Here is an 18356-nt window from a genome sequence, read left to right on the forward strand (position 1 = left end):
CACGGTATTAGGTGGTACCTATAGGGATTATTCCGTTTTAGTGGTTTAGTTCAGGGGTCCCCAACCGTGGGCTGTGGCCTATTGATCACCGGGCTGCATGAGTGGCTGGCTGGTGCACACATGTGCACACACCCCACTTGTGCATTGCCGCAAGCATTGTGAGCATTCATGGGCCCACTTGTGCGGGTGTTCATGCCCCCACTTGCACGAGTGTCGCAAGTGTTCCTGGCCCTGCTTGTGCGGGCAACGGGTGTTCATGTGCGCATGAAACCATTCCTTCTTTCTCCCCTTCCCCCCGCTCCAGGCTGCCAACCCCAAAATGTTGGGGAACTCTGGTTTAGTTGATCAAATGCATTTCAGACACTTTATAAGAAGATGAAGGAGGATCCTTTGTCTAGATCACTGTTAATGAGACAAAGCTTACAACATGCCTCAGTTATGTAATGCAGGAGATGGACTTTATGCTCTAAACATCAAAATTAGTTCAAGAAAGAGCACGTACCATGTCTAACCACAATTAGAACATTTAAAAATGGAAAACATTTTACTTGATTATGAGATATTGCTAGGATGATTTATCTATTATTCCTATAGTCTGCTGTACCAACAAATATTTACTTTATAAAAATAACAAATTTATTTTAAAATACACCCAGTGAAACAGTGATGCTAATTGGTGATCCAACAAACTCAGACAAAACGAAAATTGCCAGTGTTATACTGTAATAATACTCTTTATGTTTACACACATTTTCTAAAAACCTGCTAAAAACATGGACTGTTCATAGTCCACTTCAGCGGTAAAAGTAAATGCATTATTCATATTACAAAAAAACCAGTTGTCCCTAACCAAAGTTTAAGAAGCTGGAAAATATACATATATATGCCAAGACTAGAATTCAATATGCTGTTTGTGATTCTTCCATTTGCAGTACTGCAAACAGTGCTTAAATGAAAATTCTAGCTTGCGCAGTGCTGCTGTTCACTGGGAAATTCTGTTAAGCATCAGTTATTGTTATTCTCTTAAGCTCTCCAAATAAAACAGCTGGAATCACAATCAAGCAGGACTAATGGGTAGCTGCAGGAAAGTAAGAGTGCTCTCCAGGAAGGCAATTCTTAAAAAACGGTAGGTGAATGCCAAGCCTACACACAGTAGAAAAAATAGACTTAGAAGGAGGAAGCAGAGGGGACTGAGATCAGATTGATAGGATAGGAAAAGAAGAACAAGCAGCAGGAAATTAAATTGCTAAAAAGATTCCTTTTTCAAAGTTTAAGAGGTGCTTGTGAAATTGGAGCAACATAATTTTGCACAACAATCATTTTTTTTCAGCAGACATAAATTACTTGGCAGAGTATCTTGAACTGTGGGATGATTCCTGGCTATTCGCCTTCATTGCCTGGTAACACACAGGTCATCTTCTTTCATAGAGTTGCCTGTATAACTGGCAAAGTAGCAACTTGTGAGGGAGGTGTGTGTGTGTGTGTGTGTGTGTGTGTGTGTGTGTGACATTAGCTATCCTTCCGAAAAGGGAGTTTCCTTTTATCCTTAGCAGCATTCCTTTTCCTCTTCTTGTTCAGGAAACTCTCCAGCTTCCCACTTTTCTTCAGTTCTTTGTATTTCTCAGCAAGTTCCATTTTCTGCATTTCAGCTGTAGATGTCAAGAAAGGATGGAAGTCTTAATTCATAAGTGTTCATAATACCCAAAACAATTATTTTCCATAACCTAAGCCTGATTTCCCCTTCACCGTTTTTGCCTGCCAACATAATCGTTCAAACTTGGTCCTAAAAATCATGTGACACAGATATTAGTAACTAATTGCTATGAAAATAACATCGAAAAACTTAAGTTTAAGTACTGGCAGTGGCTATCCTAAACCATTCCTCATTCCAAAATTTTGAGAATAATTTAGTAATTTAGAGAACGATTCAATAATTTAGAGAAAGTAAAACGCTGCCGGTGCAGGCATGTTGGATGCTACGCGCACACACTGTGTGCAGCACAAACAGTGCTACCATCCATCTGGCCTTTTTAACAAATGTCATCAAGGGCTCCACTGACTTGGTGACGATGATGAAGATACACACAAATAAAGTCCTTACTCTTCAACCAACCAGCACAAATAGGTCTCCTACTATTTATTATTAATACATGAAGGGGACCACATTAAGGTCGTCAGTAGAGCGGCTATTATCCTATGTGGGGAAAGCTTACATTTCTTTAGGAAGAAGGGCTTCTTCCCTTGCTTGGCCAACTCTCTTTGCTGCCTCTTGAATGCCAGGGAATTTTCTCTCTTCTTCTGGTATTTTCTCTGTGCTTCTTCCTGTTGTGTCTAAGGAACAAAGAAGGGCAAGAAAAAAAAATTTGCCTCGTGGTTTTATGATCAATTCTCTCTATAGCTTTGTTTCTGCCAGTTGTCTGCGCTTCAGAAAGGTAAACTGGCTGTTTAAATTCTCTTTGGCACCAACTCACCATTCGCTTAAGGAGCTGCTGCAACTTGTTCTGCTCTTCCACATTTTTGCTTTTCTTCAGTTGCTTCTGAATAACCTGCAAAACAGGAAGACACCAACTCTCTAGAGCAGGGGTAGGCAACCTCGGCTCTTTTATGACTCAAGGACTTCAACTCCCAGAATTCCTGAGTCAGCTATGCTGACTCAGGAATTCTGGAAGTTGAAGTCCTTGAGTCATAAAAGAGCCGAGGTTGCCTACCCCTGCTCTAGGGATATCTGTTTTCATTCTGAAGGAAGAAATGCAGGACACTGTTACATTATTACCTCTTTTTCCTTCTTCCTCACATCATTTAAGAAACTATATGTTTTTTCAAAAATTTCTGGTTTATATTCCCCAGAGAGGTCATCAAAACGAGGATCTCGGGACACCTGTGGAGGAGGAAATAGGATCAATACTAGCATCTTAGCAATGTCAGAAAAATAATATTTGTGGGTTCTAGGAAGCCCATATTTTGGGGGCACGATTTATTTATTTTTATTTTTATTTTTATTCCATTTATATCCCGCCCTTCTCCGAAGACTCAGGGCGGCTTACAAGCTTAGCAGTAGCCTTCATTCTATGTATGTGCCTGCTTATTAGGGCTTTCACACACACCCCAAGCGGCATTATTACAAAGTCAGCTTAATTGCCCCCAACAATCTGGGTCCTCAGATACCAGTTTGTTCATATCCCTTTCCTTCATTTCATCCTCTTCAGCATTTCGCTTTCGAAATTAAAAAGCTTCTCAAATATTGAAATCAATATTCATTTCATTATTCCAAATAAGTTTCATGCTCAAATATTCAAATATTCTCCCCGTATATTTATCGCTCATTCTTTTTTTTTTTAACTACAAAGATCTGTAGGATACCCACCTTTTTCTTAACAGGCACGACTTGCCGCAAAAAAGGTACTGGCAATTTGGCTGAAGTTTCCAGAGGCCTGCAGAACAGGAAAATAAACACAATCTTTTTTTGTGGGGAAAAAAGATGCATGGAATTTTAGAAATTTGTGGCTTGATTCTTAAAACTACTTCTCTGAATACAATAAATAAGTATCAATGTATGCCGTCAGGACACAAAATATATGCTTGCAATTGTTTTTATGAGCCAAACGTCTTCCATTCATTAGGCTTTAGAACAGGGGTGTCAAACTCAATTTCATTGAGGGCCGCATCAGCATTGTGGTTGCCCTCAGGGGGCCAGGTGGGTGTGGCCAGGGTGGGCGTGGCCTACTGAGTGGGTGTGGCTAAAGTGCGTATGGCCTACTGGGTGGGCGTGGCCAGCTCTACATCGTTCACATCAAGGGTGCCTATGGGGGCCTGGGCAAGAGTGGGACAGATCTGAGGGTCTCTGGCAGAAGGAGGGTCTCTGGGCCAAGGCAGTGGGGGCTGTTCCCTCACTGTTTCCAGGATGGCTTCGCGGGCCGCATGAAACCACTTCGTGGGCCGGATCCGGCCCCCGGGCCTTGTGTTTGACATGTCTGCTTTAGAAGGATTGAATAACCAGAGTATACAGGCTTCTCTTAAGAATGTGTTTCACAGAGGCAGCTTTGTACTGATCAGATAAGAACTGTTCTGTTAGTCAGTGGCCTGATGTAACCTAATAGCCCAGACAGCTTCCTCCAAGCTCACACAGCTGTGCTTTGCAAAGAAGTTTCTAGCTTAGGCAAAGCTGACAAGACTCTGTGACTAATAAAGGGAAACCAACTATATCCTTCAATATGCTTTTAGGACTTGCTGCATCCACAGCACTGAAATCACTTCTCATCAACTACCTGTAAGCGTATCTTCTCCTTCATAAAGAACTTTAAAACAAATTGTCCTATATAAGGCGTCTAGTCCATGGGGTTGTCGGCTGGAATTTCCTGAACCTTGCACAAAGGAGGAGACACTTGAAAAATCTAGTAATATCTCAGAATTTAAGACTGCAAGATATAAAACTAACAACCCCTAGCTACATTACAGCCATTTCCAGGAAGACTAGCTCTTCAAGGTTACTTCTAAAAAAATGGATAAATCTAGTTTTTTTTAAAAGTGTGAGCAGTTGTCTTCCTTTCCTGCTGGCCATTATAAGAACTTCAGAATTGCTTTTTTTTCCTTCTATCCTTTCCAATTTTAAAAATTAAGTTTAAAAGCATGGGTTGCCTTGTTTTGGGTGACCTAGGGCTCTATTTACTAAAGAGCAGGACAAATATATTTTAAATAAATAAAATCTAGCTTTAAAGGAAGAATATACCCAGTCCCTTAAAACTCTAGGAGAGATTAAACAGAAATGTCCATTAATGTAAGTCTGACTTTACAGTATATATGACATCAAGAGGTTCACTGGCTTCAGAAGATACCATCTGTTATAGTTACAACTCTGTTAGTAATTGTCTTAGAATATCTGTATATTCAATTAGTGTATATCAGTTTTCTAAACCTCTTGCTACATATCAATAGTCTACAGAATTTCAGTTGATAAATGGCCTTCCTTTTAACTATTTATTGATTATTATATTCAAATGCATGCATACAATCTACCAAAATCTCAAAACCTTTTTGAGATGATAGAGGAAATGCAATCAAATTTATCTGCTGAATTTTAGTTTCCCTGTCATTGTCAAAAGGGAATGATTTAATTTTCCTTTTTTATTCACAACACAATTATATTGTCTTAAGAAATAAGGACATGGATTTCTAATATTTTTCACTGTTGATTAAAATTAGTTCCACCACATAAATTACATATGAAAAGTTAAGCGTATGTTCTATATGGTACATTCTAGTGAGCTTTCAAAACTTACTATATAGCAAACTTAAGAAACCCTACAAATTTACTGTATAGTAAATTCCGATCACTTTTACTAACCCACAACCCAAACAATGCAATAAATTTCCCTGACAGTTTTTCAGGCCTTGGATGGCACACTGCAAAATTAGTAATAGAATTAGGATTTCGTTTCATTTAGATTTAGGTTTAATTAAATACAATTAATATGATTCCTCCCTACTAAACTATTTTCACTTTCTGATGTACTAAAAATAGAATTCGGATAGTAGCTTTTCGAGAACTCTAGGTGTCCCACCTAAGTTTTGAGGACACCAAATGCAGCTCTGAAGCGACAGATTATGCATCTGTGACTTACAGCATACTTCAGAGGAGCAAAATGAACTCAGATGACCAATGCACTTCATCAAATCATATTCCATCTTCCAGTGCTCCCTATCAAAGGAAAGCAAAGGGAACCCCTATGCTGTCCTTAGCCAAATAAGAATCCTAGTCAGATACTACCTTTCCCGGGAAGCATATATATCTGATCGTTGGCAACATCTCCCTAGGCAAGGAAACTGAGGGACTGAAGCAAGGGATCATTTCAACTCTTATTAATTTCCTACGGGTGCAAGTTTTGCAGACACTACAGGCTAATTCTTGGTCTTGCCCTATTGTTTTAGATACCACTGCATTCATTTATTCTTTAGTTGTTCTGTTAACATAAGTATAATAGCATATACATATGAAAACTGAAGGAAGTATTTTAATTCTATCGGCATAGTTAGATTCTAATAGACTGATTGTATTTCAGCAATTCCATTCTCGGTGGCCAATTAATTAATACAATCAGTGTTTTGAGCAGACAAAAACACTAATAAAAAGCATTCAGACTGTGAATCTAATTACAAGCTTTTATCATTCCTTTTTCTTTTCACCTGCATTATCTCTTGAGAAGATTTCAGTTTTCTTAGAAGTGAAAGGCAAAATCTGTAACTCATTATGGGGATATTACTCATATACTGACAAGGGATGAACATTTCAAACAGAAGCGACTCCTCTGATTAAAGGGTGGATTTTCAAATTTAGCGAGAGGTTTCTTTTTTAATGTGACTCGTTAGTAAACACGTTTGGATCAGAATTTATATTCATTTAAGTAGTTTTTTTTGCAGAAAACATTACATTCAAATGACACAGTTGACACTTATATAAGCTGCACTCAAGATTCAAAACAAGTAAGCGTGACTTCCATACATTTAGCACATTTAGGAGGAAAGCTTTTGCACGGATAAGATGTTTGCAGCACCTGCTCCCAAATCTTTAAAGAAGTCAGAACATCTCCTGAGCTTGTGCCCTCAGGAAAATGTGCATTTAGGAGGCATCAACGCTTTAGAGGGCATTAAATCATAAAGGATAGTAGCACATTGGACTTTGTGTGAACTCCATTCTTAACAGCAAAGAACAAACGTCCTCTGGGGAGGTTTTTTTTTTTAAAAAAACTGGGTTCCACAGAATCCTAGGGTTCTGTAAGGATTTGAATGGATTTCTGGAAGGACTAAGTGGCAAAAGAACTCTCAAATTCAGTGGTGCTAGACACAGACAAACACCTGCTCTTTTTTCTCTAACTGACTGCATGTCATCAGTATTTGTCATCACTATCATTTGTAAGTGGCCTGTGAAGCAGTTTCTGGCTGCCTTTTTCCTTCATTCCACTTTTCCCTCTTCCTACCTGGACAAGCACAAAACTGAGCTTCTTGCCTGCCTCCAAACTCCAACAAACAATTTCCTCATCAGTCCAGGACAGCTAAAGGTAGAGCTAGAAATCCAGGTGTTTCTAACTTGACCCAAGAGCGATTTTAGTGAGTCTCTCCTTCTTCGCTTCCCATTTTGCAAACCGTATTTGTGTGTCTGCAGGCGTGTGTCTGCAAGAGGCCAGCTTAATCATCAAGGTGGCATCTTGTGCGCACTAGCTTAAAATTAAACCCACCTGGGCCACTTGGGAATTAATAACGCAAGCTTTATGAAATTCAAAGGTTTGTTATTTTTTTTATACATAAAAGCAAATGTTAATTTTGCATTTTATAATAAACACTTTATTTTTCATTTTATTGCCAATTTTCCATCACTCATGCCTTTCCTGTTGATTAAGGGGTCTTAGATCTATTTTTTTGTCTAATCTCTGTATCGTTCCAATTTTAGTATATGTGCTGCCGAAGCGAGCACTATTTTTTTAACCAACATATTTTGAGAAATCCTTGTTCCAGTGGGTATCTCTTTTCCATTCGCTCCAGAAGCAGGGCTTAGATTCGGTGTTTTTTCACTAGGGAGATATAGCTCAAGTCATAAAGAAAACTCAGACAAAGAGCCTTGGTGGAGCAGTGGGCTAATGCCTCCTTACGTAACACCAGCTGCCTGCAATCAGTGCAGGTTCGCATCCCACCAGGCTCAAGGTTGACTCAGCCTTCCATCCTTCCGAGGTAGGTAAAATGAGGACCCAGATTGTTGGGGGCAATTAAGCTGACTTTGTAATAATGCCGCTTGGGGTGTGTGTGAAAGCCCTAATAAGCAGGCATATACATAGAATGAAGGCTACTGCTAAGCTTGTAAGCCGCCCTGAGTCTTCGGAGAAGGGCGGGATGTAAATGGAATTTTAAAAAAAATCTATCTATCTATCTATCTATCTATCTATCTATCTATCTATCTATCTATCTATCTATCTATCTAGTTAACATTTGACTCATATATATATATATATATATGAATTATCTGTGAACTATATATCATTTGCCATAAGTATCTTTCCCCCCTTGTCAAAATAATAATGGATGGACAGGATGCCTTGCCTCTGCTGTAGAAAATAAATCTTTATGGTAAATCTAATACAGGTAGTCCTTGACTTACGACCACAATTGACCCCAAAAATTTCTGTTGTTAAGTGATTTTGCCCCATTTTACAACCTTTCTTGCCTCAGTTGTTGTGAATCACTGCAGTTCATAAGTTAGTAACCCAGTTGTTAACTGAATCTGTCTTAATAGAACAGAACAGAACAGAACAGAACAGAATAGAATAGAATAGAGCTGGAAGGGACCTTAGAGGTCTTCTAGTCCAGCCCCCTGCTCAAACAGGAGAACCTACGCTATTTCAGACAAGTGACTGTCTAGCTCAGACCTGTCAAACTCATGACGTCACGTGACATTGCACAACATATCGGGACAGTTTTGCCGTTGCTGGCAATGGGGTAGGCGCAGCTTCCAGATGACACGGGCTGGCAGTTTGACACCCCTGGTTTAGCTCTTCTTAAAAGCCTCCAGTGATGGAATGCCCACAATTTCTGAAGGCAAGCTATTCCACTGATTAATTGTCCTTAATTCCAGGTTGCCTCTCTCCTTGATCAGTTTCCAACCATAGTTTCTTGTCCCCTGCTGCCCTCTTCTTTGTAGCAGCCCCTCAAATACTGGAATACTGCTATCATGTCACCCGTTTCTTCTTTTCTTTAGACTAGCTAGCCAAACCCAAGTCCTGCAGCCATTCTTCGTATGTTTTAGTCTCCAGGCCTTTGATCATCTTAGTTGCTTAATTGCTTTAGTTGTTTAGATATACATGTAACTTCCCCCAACTAGGATCTCCCTGAGGAAATTCTTCAGCTTCACTGAATTTGCAAAGCATCTGTGGGATCTTTAGACAGACAGATTCTGAGAAGGAATACCCACCGAAGGGACAAAAATGCATCGTTGCCCATGATGCTAAGGCTATATAGATGATCATTTAGCTCTCTGCTGCCAAAAAACATGAGATTCAAATGGCTGATTTGTAGAACTGATATAGCTGGCTGCTGAATGATCTGTTTTCTCTCTTTGGCAGGAAGATTAAGCCTTTTTTCAGCTTGTTGTCCGGAACAGTGACAGCTACTATAGCTGCTGATTGAAGGACGCTCTAGTCTATTGATCAAAAAGCCCAGCTCCTTGGAATGTCTATACCAGGATCCTTTGCATAATCAAAGATAATTTTATTGACAGGTTATGGAGGTAAGTATATATGTATGTATTTCCAGGAATCTGACCTACAACAGCCACCAACATCTTTGTGAATACTCTGGAAGCTGAAACAGGCTGAATAGAGAGGCCTTGAAAAAATAGTGGGTGTTCTAAAAATTACATCTTAGGAACATGCTGTGGGATGAATTGATTCTGCATGTGTTAAGTCCAGAGTATCTTTTTCTGGAAACACTCTGCAGTTTATCACAGAGTTTTTATCTGGCACTTGGGCTATTTGGTTTATTTCATGCCCACGATCTTGTGCCACTATGTGTTCCTTTTGTGGACAATTAAATATTTAAAGTTTGATGGCATTTGGCCCCTTTGGACTTGGAAGATAAAGTGAAGTAATCTAGGGCTGGTGAATTGTATAGTGTAGCCCTCTTTAAATTCTGTGCACTTCATATGATATGAGTCTACTTACTGATAGGTGAATTCCATTAGACTCCCATGCATATGGAGGATAGTTGTTTGCACCTCCCATCTTATAATGAGAAAAGTTATTCCCCCAGCATTGGGATTAAGACTGTTGAAATCATTTGGGGTTCCATCAGGCTGAGCTGTACTGCTTGTGGCTCAATTATTTTTCCTGAGTACTGTAAAAACTGAAAGAAATGTTTGGTGTAGTCTGATTCCTGCTATTTTTGGCATCATATTTTTGTGTTGGTTAGGAGAGTAGCTTTCTTTTAATCATTAGTCTCCATTAGGACATTATCTAGGGCCTGTCTGAATACTTTGCTACCCTTGAATGGGCCTGATATGAAGACTGATTTTAATTTAGAGTACTTTCCAGTTCATCAGCTATAGCTGTCTTAAACTGTTATGTTAACTATAGTGCCGTTGGCTGAGAACTGCATACTGTTTTCGCCAGTATCTGCCATTACGGCAGAGACTTGGCTAGCCTTTCATGCCTTACGTGGGTTCCCTATCTTCCAGTCAAGGGATGAATTGGAATAGCTGTTTGCCCCACAGGGTTGAAACTCAGTGAAGATGAACATGGCAAGGAAAGCCCTTGTGGCCATTGCTGGAACCTTGCGTGCACTTATTTGCAGATTCTCTGTCTCCAGGACTGTCTTCCCTGACTTCATTTACTATTACTCCCAAGGCCACAGTTATCATGTGAGTATCCACTACGAAGTCTTAATTAGGTCTGGGGGTTACCTGTGAGAAGGTACTGAGAAACAAGATGGAAGAATTTTCATTTTCTCATTGCCCTGAGAAACTTCTACTCTGCTCTGAAGATTTTGTTAAAGGTGCCAGGGAATGGAAGGCATAAGACAGTAAATAGCTACAGGTAATCCTCGACTAACAATCATTTATTTATTTGTTGAATTTATATACCGCCCTATTCCCGAAGGACTCAGGGCGGTTCACGGGGCAATTAAAACAATACAAAAAAGAATAAAATAGAATTAAATTCGTAAAGCCCACAATTCCTAATAACAATAAAAATTAAAATTTTAAAATTCATTTCATATAATTTAATTAAATACTTTAAAATTTAAAATCCCTCAGTCCAGGCCAGACAATTCGAACAACCAGGTTTTTAAGTCCCGGCGAAAAGAGCGAAGGTCGGGGGCAGTCCGAAGCTCCATCGGCAGTTCGTTTGTTTAGTGACCATTTAAAATGACAACAGCACTGGAAAAAAATGACTTATGACCAGTCCTCGCATGGGGGTTCAGCATCCCCATGGTCGTATAATGAAAATTTGGGTGCTGGGCAACCAGCGCGTATTTACAGATTGAAATTTGGAAATGGATGAGACAGAACTGATGAAGTATCACATCACCTTGGAAAAAATTGTGTTGACTGATACCCGACTTCAGAGCTATAAGCAAAGGCTAATGACACATAGCAAATGTGCAGAGATTAGGGGAGATGTTCAAAGAGGTACCAAGTGATCTAGTTCCATGCTTGTCTGCTTTAATGTCTAAATTACTCTTCAGATCAACAACATTTACAAAATGCACCAAAACATAAGGAGCTGTAATACAATAGAAACCAGCCAGCCACGTAAAGAAGACCAGAGCTGTTCATAAACAAGAGGAGAAATTGTTAGAGCAAATCCCAAAAAAACCCAGACTGCCTGATGGATACTTAAACTTTTAGATCTTTACAGGCTCCACCCAGCTGAGAAAGCTAACCTCCATCCTTGTACTCTCCTTTCTAGGCTGAATGTATTATACATGTACAGGTCCTGAAAGGTAAATATAAAATTCCTAAGCTCTGCACTAAATGGAAACATGACATACTATGCAATCTCAGGTATGTTCATCATTTAAAGTATTATAGACTTCACATAGCAGAGATTTGTGTTTACCTGTTTTTGCTCAAACACGGCCTCTTCTTTGTTTTTGTGACATCTGGTGGCCTTTTCTTAGACGCCATTTGCTGATAAGCCTTCATCCCAACTTGGTTTCTCACTTGTAACAGCTCCTCAAAAGACATTGAAGACAATTCTGAAGGAAAAGGAAAGGAAAACGCAAAGATCTACAGACATACCAGTACATCAAAGTATCTGAAATAGTTACATCTGTCTTTGGCAATCTAAGCACTTTCAGATGTACTGATTTAACATGTGGAATTTTCAGCAACAGACCATGCTGCCTTGGATACTCAAGTTAAGAAAGCTGATTAACAAATTTAGTTATATATTTTCTACACCACTGCAATCCAGAGACTCTCAAGAATAAAATAAAATCAACACAATTAGAAAAGAATAAAACAACCTGCACAAGAACCATAAGCAATAAAAACAAAAACGGAACATGGCTTGATAAAATCAGGAGAAGCAGACATATATTGAATGATGCAATTCCTTTAATAGAAAAAAAATAGCTTCCTCCATGTTCTCCAGATACACAAATAGTTTGTTTTTTTTTTTCCGGTCACTGATCAATAAAAATACTATCAGTAAAATGAGAACACAAAATTATCCCCTAACAACAAGAACTATTATCAACCATTTGTGGGCAAAGCTTACACATAACGTAGTAAAAGTTTGCTACTTTAAGAGAAATAAATATATTTTGATATTAAACAGATAGTGTAGATAAAAGCTATCAAAGTGCCTTGGAAATTTAAATAAAAAAGGGGTAATCAACTGGTGGCAAATGTCCCTTTAGAACTGGCAGTACAGAAGAACATGAGCTGTGGGTTTTATACCTATATCACAGAGGCAGTGTCAGGTTCCCGATGGGGTTTTCTTATATTTGCCTTCCAGGTCAGCTATGGGGAGCACATTAAATCAAGCTAAAAGATAAAATTCTCCCAAATTTGAGAAATTTGATATGATATAAACATGGGGCTGGTTTAGTCACTAAAACTTGATTATTAGGAATTATATTGTGAGTGAAAGTAGCAATTCCTGACCTTCTATATCTACAATTCTTTGTACAGGTACTCCTCAACCTACGACCACAACTGAGCCCAGAATTTATGTTGTTAAGTGAGATATTTGTTAAGTGAGTTTTGCTGCATTTTACAATTTTCCTTGCCACATTTGTTAAGTGAATCACTGCAATCGTTAAATTAGTAACACGGTTGTTAAGTGAATCTGGCTTCCCCATTGACTTTGCTTGCCCGAAAGTCCACAAAAGGGGATCGCATGACCCTGGGACACTGCAGCCATCATAAATATGAATCAGTTGTCAAGCATGAGAATGTAAACCACGTGACCCTGGGGGATGGTGCAATGGTCACAAGTGTGAAAAATGGTCATAAGCCACTTTTTTCAGTGCCATTGTAACTTTGAATGGTCACTAAATGAACTAATGTAAGTCGAGGACTGCCTGTACTGATCTAACTTGCTTAACTCTAAGGTTAAGATGGCATCACTGGAGAAATCATACAAGTTCAGGTCTTTTGGAGGAATGTGATTATTTTATTTTTATTTATTAATTTTTTGTGCTGCCCATCTCCCCCACAAGATGACTCTGGGCGGCTGTTCATACTGTTGTATAGTCATATATGAGCTCTGTGTAGCAACTGTGCTTGGGCTTTAGTTGCAAACAATTTAATTGCAACAGGGATAAACTGCTCCTCTAGAAAAATAGTAAGTTTGTATTGCTGATGCAGATCTCTGTGCACTGCAGGATACATAGTCCACCTGGGCATTTCTGCTTGAAAAACTATTCCTAGTTACTCTTATGTCTATGCACTAGGCCAGGGGTAGGCAACCTTGGCTCTTTTATGACTCATGGACTTCAACTCCCAGAATTCCTGAGCCAGCATGGCTCAGCATGGAAACCTCTCCCTGTCCCCTCAGCATGGCTGGCTCAGGAATTCTGGGAATTGAAGTCCACGAGTCATAAAGTGGCCTAGGCCAGGGGTAGGCAACCTTGGCTCTTTTATGACTCATGGACTTCAACTCCCAGAATTCCTGAGCCAGCATGGCTCAGCATGGAAACCTCTCCCTGTCCCCTCAGCATGGCTGGCTCAGGAATTCTGGGAATTGAAGTCCACGAGTCATAAAAGAGCCAAGGTTGCCTACCCCTGCACTAGGCCAATCAGAGCAATTTTTTCCATTCACATCAGAGCCAGATGAATAAGTCTATGGACAGAGCTGTAGTATTCATATAAGATAGCACCATAAGAACTTGTAACACCCAGGGCTTTTTTCCCTCATAGAACGCTCAGAACGGAGTTCCGGCACCTTTTTTGGATGCAACCTTGTAGGGTAGGCAAGGCGGGTTGTATGACATGTGTGAGTTCCGGCACCTTTTTCTTTTACAAAAAAAGCACTGGTAACACCTCAATAAAACCAGTTATGTTCCCTGGTTAGAGAGCTTACCCTGTAACTATATGTGCTTAACTTCATGCAAAACTTATTTCAAAAATATTTTCTTGGCTGTTATGACTTCCCTTTAGTACCCCTAGAAGGAAATAACTGTAGCGGCTAGAAATCAGCAAGAAATTGGATCATAGTCTCAAGGCAGATTTTTCTTTTAAGTTAAAAATGATTTTTTTAAAAAAAAAATTAAGTCTGTGATGTTCGGGCCTTAGGTGCCAAATCAAGTATATTCTGTTCAACTGGTCATTTAATAGCTTTTTAAAGATTTTTTTAAATTATTATTTTACACATGATTTGTCCAACTGGCAACAGTAATTTATATTATTGTTATGGGATTTATCACTTGTCTTAAAGATTAAAATAATGAGAAACCTTCCTCTAAAATTAACACATTATTTATATAGTGGTGTTTCAGAAGAAAAAATTATCTTACTTTTTCTAAACTAGGTCCAAAGCTTGTGATTACTATTACAGCATCAATTAGATATGGCAGGAATCAAGTTAACCTTAGACAAAGAAAAAAATGTTGATTAAGGCAACACACTATTTCTAATGATAGCATTCATAAATCCTGATTCATTACACAGAAGTGATAAAATTTTAAAATATTTTCTGGGTTTCCTATTTTGAGCAGAGAGCTGATTTGCTATCTACCCTGCTGAGTGAAGCTTTAACTCATATTTTTCAATTTTTCTGAGAAATATGAAATGGTAATTCTTAGTCAAGATCATGCAATATTCTGCTGAAATTAACCAGTAGAATTGATTACATACTCGAGATAGAAGAGTAAAGATGAATTACAATGAATCAAACTGCTGCCTGTTTTACCAAGTGCTATCTAAATCAACTGGCAGATTTTTGTAGAATCAGAGTAAGTTTATTTCCTGCCTCTTGCCATTCAAGGTTATTTTGTGAACTAAAAAAGCCGATTTGTGATCTTCCTGTATGTAAGAATGCTGTTCCTCTATAAAAAAAAACAAACCTATGGCGTTTCGCCATCTCTAGATTACAAATTGAATCTACTTTTTAAAAAGTTGGTTGCTTTCTTCTTCAGCTGAAAGGGCTCTTGACGGCCATTTCATACTTGCAAATTAGGTATAATTAGTGTGCCTTTCCCATGACTTATTTGAACAGCACTTTTCTTACAACAGAAAATTAAACAGAGAAAGAGACGCTGTAAGGCAGGGGTGTCAAACTCAATTTCATTGAGGGCCGCGTCAGCATTGCGGTTGCCCTCAGGGGGCCGGGTGGGTGTGGCCTACTGGGTGGACGTGGCTAGAGTGCGTATGGCCTACTGGGTGGGCGTGGCCAGCTCTACATCGTTCGCATCGAGGGTGCCTATGGGGGCCTGGGCAGGAGTGGGACAGATCTGAGGGTCTCTGGCAGGAGGAGGGTCTCTGGGCCAGGGCCAAGGCAGTGGGGGCCGTTCCCTCACTGTTTCCAGGATGGCTTCGCGGGCCACATGAAACCACTTCACGGGCCGGATCCGGCCCCCGGGCCTTGTGTTTGACATGTCTGCTGTAAGGTATATGCTCCACAATCATTCAAACCTTTCAGAATGTAAGCCCTTCTTTTTTCTTGCATTCACATGTACTAAAAAGGGCTCTGGGCTGCTTTGAAGTGAATGATATTGTAGTGTCCATATTTACTATACTCCAAGCACCTCCTTTCACTTGGAGCTTAAGAGCAGCATTTTGAAGTTAGACACTCTAATAATTCAAAACTTTTTATATTTGACTAGACGTCTGAGTGATTACTTAGTTCATATTTTTCATACTGCTACTTTTGTATTACAAGTATATTCTAAGGCCGTAGAGGCGAACCTATGGCACGCGTGCCACAGGTGGCACGCAGAGCCCTCTCTGTGTGCACGTGTGCCATCGCCCCAGTCCAAGGCCTTCAGCTAGGTTTTATAAAACCTTTTTGCTTTAGGCCTACGCTGCCATGTGCAAGAAAAAAAAAAGATTCAATCAACCAATCAGTTTCAACTTCTCGCGGGGAAAAAAAAGTTCTCACAAAGTTGGAATTGATTGATTGAACTTTTTAGTCCCACCCAGTCTGCCGTTACCACAGCAGCAATGCCCACCCAATGGGCCATGTCCATCCAATGGGCCACATCCATCCAATTGGGCCACACCCATCCAATGGGCCACGCCCACCTGGCACCCGATGATATATAAGTGGGTTTTGGGTTGCAGTTTGGGCACTCGGTCTCTAAAAGGGTTGCCACCATTGTTCTAAGGGAATGCTTTTCTTTTTATATATAAATGGGAAAAATTCTAAACTATTTTTCTAAAGCTTTAAGAATAATAAGAATATAACAAACTAAATCAAAGCAGAAAAGGTTTAAAAGAAAAAGAACAGAAAAAATAGTGCAATAAGAAAAGGAATTTTTAAAAGGAGCAAGCTAGAAAGAAAAATATAAAGACATTAAAAAGTTGGCTTCCAATATACCTCACAGCAAATACTATAATCTTAACCTTTTTTGCTAAAGTTATATCATAATTTTCTTCTTTTCATATTTATCTTTTAATCATCAAAACCATAAATCATAAATTCATTTTTTAATCTTTATGCAAAAAATCCATAAAGGTTTTCCAGTCATCAATGAATGTAGATACTATCTTTTCTCTAATCAAAGTAGCTAATTTATCCATCTTGGCAAGACCTGTTAATTTTGCAAATTATTCCTCTACAATGGGTTATGCCAAGTGTTTCCGCATCTGTGCGTGTTAATAATCTTGCTGTGGTAATCATGCATTGAAATATTCTTGCATGACTCTTTCCAAACCTTGCCTCAACAATTGTTAAAAATGTGCTTTTTAGCATTTTTGCCATATGCTAAATAAATAAATCAATCCATCAAATGTAAAAGAAAAAAGTTCTGGCTTCAGTTGAATAATGGTAAAGGCAAAGGTTTCCCCTGTCCAATAGTGTCCAACTCTAGGTAGCCGTTAGTCACCTGTTTCTTAGCCGAGGGATCCAGCGCTGTCTGAAGACACCTTCGGTCCTGTGGCCAGCATGACTATATGCAGAGGCACATAGAACGTCCTAGTCTTCAAAAGCCTCTGATTTAATATATGTATTTGAACCCATTTTTTAAAGTTTTTTTTACATATCACCAAGCATATCCCTTGTTCATATCTCCAATACATTTGAAGTGGCTTTATGCATTCTAGATAATTTCTCTGGTGTTGTGTACCAACTAAAGGAGTTTTTTTTTTCAACCAACAGAACATAAAAGTAGTTTAAATAGCAAACTCTTCTTTCTAAATGAGGAAAGAGCCCACATAAGAGAAAGAGCAGAGAAGGTCTGAATAGTCAGTTTCTAGCTTCATACACTGAGCAAGGGATCTCAGCACAACAATTCCTTGGAAGGAGCCTCTGAAAGATTTGAGTTAGGAACAGATAGAAAATAATGCTTTGTGCTACCTAACATTGTTTCACATTTCACATTGCTTGGATGTTTGTATGTTTTTAATTTAGGCTTAGGGGAAGACAGTTCCTGCAATGGAATACACAATTTTAATATAGTTAGCTTTCACTGATTATTCAGGAATATTTGTTGATTTTAGCATAGGGGAAGGCTGCTCCAGCAGCAAACGCTGGAAGGTCTCAAAATAGTATTTTAGAACTATTTTGAACAGTATTCTTATATTCTGTATGCTATTAAAATTTACCGTAATTGGTTAATAAGACTGGTCAATTGTTCCAAAATAAAAAGCGATGAACAGTTTTTTAAGTAAGTTAATATAATACATTAACCGATGAAGAAATAAATCAGTTTGTAATATCCCTAGCATTACAGTATCATACATTTATCCAATAGACAACAAGTAGGAATTCCATATTTATTCATTTTATTTTTTTTTTAAAAAAATTCCACTAAACCATATCAAGGGCCTTGTCTGCAATGAGACCATCACTCCTTTTAAGTTTTCTGAATGTGCATCTAGAATACCAATTAGTAATCTAGTACTATAAAAGGCTTCCAAGCAGCTGATAAGCCAGATTGTGCAGGATGGATAATTGAATATAGTATCATCAATAGTCTACATGGCAGAGTTACTTTCAATGTTTTTGAATCAATATTTAACAGGTTGATTGGATACTCGCTTATACAGCCATCAAATTCTTTGTCAACTTTCAAAATTAATTATACAAGCCTTTGTGAAGGACACTGGAAAGACTTTATTTAAAAAGCATAATTACAGACCTACAGTTTGATTCAGCAAAGACTTCAATGTATATTTTATGCCTCTCAGTTGGATACCCATCTGTATCAAA

At 38.8% G+C, this 18356-nt stretch overlaps 1 protein-coding gene across 3 annotated transcripts in view; it reads right to left on the bottom strand.

The window, feature by feature from the left end:
• Nucleotides 1-659: 659 nt before the first annotated feature.
• Nucleotides 660-18356, bottom strand: part of RRP36 (ribosomal RNA processing 36) — a 45451-nt gene continuing 27754 nt past the window's right edge. For all 3 annotated transcript variants that reach the window (XM_083372413.1, XM_083372414.1, XM_083372415.1), the window contains exons 3-8: nt 11598-11736; nt 3365-3431; nt 2774-2878; nt 2472-2546; nt 2214-2331; nt 660-1649 (exon numbers count right to left, since the gene is read on the bottom strand). In XM_083372413.1, the coding sequence (XP_083228539.1) occupies nt 1510-1649; nt 2214-2331; nt 2472-2546; nt 2774-2878; nt 3365-3431; nt 11598-11736 (644 nt within the window). In that variant the 3' untranslated portion in view covers nt 660-1509. The remainder of the gene's footprint in view (nt 1650-2213; nt 2332-2471; nt 2547-2773; nt 2879-3364; nt 3432-11597; nt 11737-18356) is intronic.

The sequence above is a fragment of the Vipera ursinii genome, assembly GCF_947247035.1.
Source record: "Vipera ursinii genome assembly, chromosome: 1".
Lineage (NCBI taxonomy): Eukaryota > Metazoa > Chordata > Lepidosauria > Squamata > Viperidae > Vipera > Vipera ursinii.